We start from the raw sequence: 5,185 nt of genomic DNA on the forward strand, positions 1-5,185 counted from the left end.
CTTCCTGTCAACACCTTCAAAATAAAATACATTTCCCGCCTCAATGTACTGAAGAGTCTCGCACTGCCAGACCTTGAAGAACAAAGAGATAAGAGAAGCTTTTTTGAGTTGTTTGTGTTGCAGCAGCACAAGCACAGAAACAAGTAGATAAATACAGAAAAGTAACAAATATACTACTACTACTAATAATAATAATAATAATAATGTAAAAAAGTAAATAATGAATACAGTATGTATAGGCTAAACACAGTACCCACAAACAGTGTTGTAGCCTACTTCAACTAATAGTGTCTCTAGCAAGATAGCATGAAAAGAAACAAGCATTCTTTGCATATGTTCTCCCAATTCAAGGATTTGCACATGTTTATTTGTTGCTGTGAACGTTTTAATAAAGGTCATGTGAGGCATTTCATCATTTATATTTTCACCCAGCTGTGGCACAAATTGCTGTCAAAGGCTCATTCCTCAATTTATAACACTAATGCAATCGTACATCCCCCCACCCTTTAGACACGCAGTTGCTAGTAGCCAAGGAGATCATAGAGGATTGAAAACACATGGACTCTTCAGAAGAGGTATTTATCTTAACTCAAGTTAATTTATCGTTTTTGCCCTTTAATTCATTGAGGCATTTGGACCAAAATATTTTCATTTACAACTTATTAAAATTGACTTTTATAAGCATTTTTTGTAATTTCAGTTGACTAAACCTTTTATTGGCTTCGTAGAAATTGAGATCCTTACATAAGAGAACTTTAGCCTCTATTAATAATAAGAAAGACAAGCACCACCTCAACCAGCTACAACAGTAAAATACTATGTAAACATTGATGCATTAGTATTAACAAGGAATCACAATGGGTCATATTTATCTGCAGAACAAATATTTTTGCTTTTGAAACTTTATTTAGCTAATATTATTTACCTTGACCAAACTGTGAGTTTGAATGCAGGACCTTTACTTGTTACATGTTTACAAGGTATGCATTTTTACAATAGTTTATTTGTACTTGATCTGATTCTTCCACCATTGATCTTATGTTATTAAATCCCCACACTTTGGCTGTAACTGCCTTTCACAGCACGTTTGTCTTATGATAAGACAGGAAATGAACTCTTGTTTGGCTTGTTACTGTACTCTTAGCAGCATGAGATCCACATCACCACTTCTGCTGACTGTTTCTGTAGTTGTTTTCAAACAGTGGTCAGATGCATAAACTCTGGTTTCAGTCGACATCTCGCTTGTTCTTTATTGTGGATTGAGGAATCGTGTCATGGACTATATTCAGAAGTGACGAGAAAGTAATAATTTTCTAAGCAATCCAAGGTTTTGGTTTTCAAGTGTCTAAAGCACCCACATTTATAAATTCAAAGTACTTGTACTTTACTACATTTTTTCTGATTAAAATTTTTTATACACTTTTCTGACCTTTAATCTAAATGATTTGACTACTTATGTTGTATTTTTGTATTCTTTATTGAGTATTTCAGTTCTTTTTTTCTTTAGTTATGTATAATTATTTATTTGTGTTGTTGTTTTGTTGTTATGTCTTGGTCAGGGTTTGATGGACATGGGTTCCGCAAGGTTTGGGGCAGGAGTTTGTGAGTCCCAGTGGCTATATGTAAATGTTACTATGTCTGGAAATTAAAAAAATATATATTGTGGTGAAAACATAAATAAATAAAGAAGGAACATGTCACCCAGTGCAACAGTGTAGATCATCAATAGGTTTTTAAAATGTTTGTGGAGCTCTAAGGCACAGATGAATAAGCAATACCTGTTAGTAGGATCAATCGTTGTTGGTTCTGGAATTCGTGTGATTTGGTTATAATAAGAAAAAAATGTGATATTACAAAAATAGATAAATTATTATATAGATAAATTAGAAATAGTAAAAATCTTTCAAGGTTTATAATCTGCGTTTACATTTTTTGTACGGATAAAAAAAAAATCCACATTAATTTGGTTTTCAAGATTTCTGAAAGACAGGAAACAGTTTATCTCTATCAATGATTTCAATTCGTATCTTGTGGTGTACCTCAAGGATCAGTTCTTGGGCCATTATTTTTTTTATCTACAGTATATTAATGATATATGTACCGGACAAACTGCATAAGGTATTATTTGCTGATTACACGCTGATGAAATAGTGAAAGGATCAAGAACTCATTAAGTTAAATGATTGGTTTGACTGTAACAAATTATATCTTAATATTAAGAAATCATGTTATTTTGTTTACTTTGGTGTCTGACCAGGAGATGCTGATCAATCTTACAAATGAATAATACTATTATAGATAGAGTTCAGTTTACAAGATTTCTTGGTGTACAACTTGATGAGTCTCTTTCTTGGAAAAAGCTTTTTAGTACAGACAGGTTGCCATGCTTTTCAATTATTGGAAAAATACTGGTTTACATTTAGTTTGTCAGGCATCCCCCGCTCTGATCCTGTTGTCTGTCTGTATGTTTGTTGTCTCGGTCTGTGCATCATGGTTCCTGTTGCCATGCAACCTGGGGAGGTGTGGCCTCCTTCACTCATCACCTGTTCCTGCTCAGCCTAATCACCATCACCTGTTCCTGCTCAGCCTAATCACCAGCACCCACTTGTGTCTCATCATCATCACCACCAGCTCTTATACCGTGACCTGACATCCAGTCCCTGTCGGATCGTTAGTCTACCTAGTATGTGTTTGGCGCCTCATCTGACTTTTGCTGGTTGTTTGTTTGCGTCACGTCTGTGTTCGTATTTGGTAACGTCTGTCTCTCTCTGTCTGCACATCCAGTAATCCTGCTACGGACCATCAACACTCTACACCTCCGGATTGTCTTCACTCCCCTGCCGTCACAGCTTTTTCCTCTGCTTCACCTGGGTTGGTCATCTGGTTCACGGATTAGTTTCAATAAACTTTCATTGAACTTCTCCTTGTCTGCGTTTGGGTTATTCTGCCAGTCGGGTCTGACATAGTTACTATAGTGCAACTCTGTATGGGGAAGTACTCAGCACTAAACTTCCTGTTTTTTGTCTTCAGAAAAGTGCATTACAAATCATCTAATGTGTGCACAAAAATCATTATCTCAACTCCTGTTTTTAAGATCCGGCATCCTCAATGTTTATCAAGTCAATCAACTACAGATTGCTTTATTTGTATACAGATCTCTTAACAAGATACTTCCTCTATTTTATGATGAACTCTTTTTTTTCTTTTTACTGTTACCAACTTCATGATTATGACACTCAAAATAACTACAAAGTCAGGCCTCCTATCTGTCAAACATCTACTCTTCAGTTTGGTTTAAATTACAGAACTTCAGTGATATGGAATGCGTTGCCATTACATTTTTCAAAGCCAACACTCGTCCAATTTCAGATAGCTATTCGTTTTGTCAGTGCAATGTTATCCCTATGGAATGTCTTTATACACAACCCATGTAATGCCTAATATTATTTTACCGTCATTTATTTTGTTGATTTGATATTGTGTGTAACTTTAGTTTGGATTTTTTTCTCTTTTTCATTTTAGTTTTTTTTTTTTATGCATTGGAGAGTGCCCAGATTAATCCCCTCTGAGGGTGTTTTGCATCTCTCATCACGTCTTTTGTTGATTATGTGTAAATTCATTCAATTAATAAACTAAACTAAACTTTAACAAATTTAGATGTAATATCTATGACAAAGCCAGTCGAGCTGTTTTCCCTCTTTGAATCGTAATGCTAAACAAAGCTAAGTTATCTGCCTCCTATTTCAATAGCTTCACATTTAGTACACACAGAGAGCGGCATCAAACTTCTGAAGTAACTCGCAGCACAAAAGCAAATAAGAATATTTTTCATAATATCAATCTATAATGGCATTTCACAAAAAAATGCAATTTTCTTTTTAAACTCAGATTAAAATATATTAGTTTTTAAACCAGAAACATACACAATGCATGTTGTCAATAATTAACAAGTATTGAAACTATGCGAGAAATGTCAAATAACTGCGCTTCAGTTGGTACAAACACTCAAATACCTTTAAATGGACTGTTTGTAGTCTGTAAACAATGCTAGTTAAAGAAATAATTATCTAAAGGTTACATTAATCAAATCTTTTCTGTTCCTGTGGTCTGTATACCACTTCAGTGTTGTTCTTTGTGCTTTCAAATACATATAAAATACGTTTTTTTGTTGTTAAAAATATGTGAAAAAATACAGCTGGTCAAAAGTAACTTTGCTGGGATCTCTCCGCTCAGCAAAATCCAGATGAGAAAAGTAAAAATTGTCTTTTTTTAAATAATCTCTGTTGTGTTCTCTTGTCGTCCTAACCCACATCGTCATAATCCTCTTCGCTGTGGTTTGCATCTGCAATATCATCGTAGTCCTCCGTGGAGGTGTTGTCTTCTGCTGGATCTGGGTCCTTGTACGGAGGAGGAAGAATCACCTCCTCATCCTCCACCTTTACAAAGTTAGACTGCTCAGCCATGGCCTGCTCGTAGTCAGGCATGGCCTGCTCGTAGTCGGGCATGGCCTGCTCGTAATCGTGCTTGTCCTGCTCGTAGTCGGGCATGGCCTGCTCGTAATCGTGCTTGTCCTGCTCGTAGTCGGGCATGGCCTGCTCGTAATCGTGCTTGTCCTGCTCGTAATCGGGCACGGCCTCCTCGTAGTCATGATTGTCTTCTTCGTAGTCAGGCATGTTCTGGCACTCAGGTACCTCAGCCAGGTTCTCATAGCTTTTTGACTCTGAAATAACAAATTTCATTAAGGTAGAGTTCATTATTACATTTTAGAGTTAGAGTGTACCAATGTAGGGGTTTGGTGATAGATTGCAGCAATAATGTACAGTGTGATAAATATTATGTTGTATGAGTTGACCACAAAAAAACGGAGGTCTGCTGAGATCTGTCGGACATTCCACATCATTTGGCAGATCTCAGCAGACCTTGTATGGTCTGAGCTCAGTGCATGCTGCCCCCAAGTGAAGCTAAACACACTGCCCACACAAAGATGACACAGAGCTGGATCCAAATTGGCCAAAGTATCTCTTTAAGTACAGAACTTGAGTTCATAGTCCTAAAACTGTAACAAACACAGACATTCGACAAAAACTAAAACTGTGTGTGTTACATACTACAAGTCATTTTAGCAGTTATTTATATACCAAGATGGCGGCTAGTCTAAGGTCTGCTCAGTGTCTCTCTCTGGATT

General features: G+C 36.4%; 1 protein-coding gene across 3 annotated transcripts in view; it reads right to left on the reverse strand.

Moving 5' to 3' along the window:
• Nucleotides 1-1,719: 1,719 nt before the first annotated feature.
• scimp (SLP adaptor and CSK interacting membrane protein) overlaps nt 1,720-5,185 on the reverse strand; it is a 72,110-nt gene continuing 68,644 nt past the window's right edge. For 2 of the 3 annotated variants that reach the window (XM_032534494.1, XM_032534495.1), the window contains exon 5: nt 1,720-4,720. In XM_032534494.1, coding sequence (XP_032390385.1) covers nt 4,302-4,720 — 419 coding nt within the window. In that variant the 3' untranslated portion in view covers nt 1,720-4,301. The remainder of the gene's footprint in view (nt 4,721-5,185) is intronic. The other variant, XM_032534496.1, reaches the window with a different exon arrangement.

The sequence above is a fragment of the Etheostoma spectabile genome, chromosome 13 (genome assembly GCF_008692095.1).
Source record: "Etheostoma spectabile isolate EspeVRDwgs_2016 chromosome 13, UIUC_Espe_1.0, whole genome shotgun sequence".
In the NCBI taxonomy this organism is placed as follows: domain Eukaryota; kingdom Metazoa; phylum Chordata; class Actinopteri; order Perciformes; family Percidae; genus Etheostoma; species Etheostoma spectabile.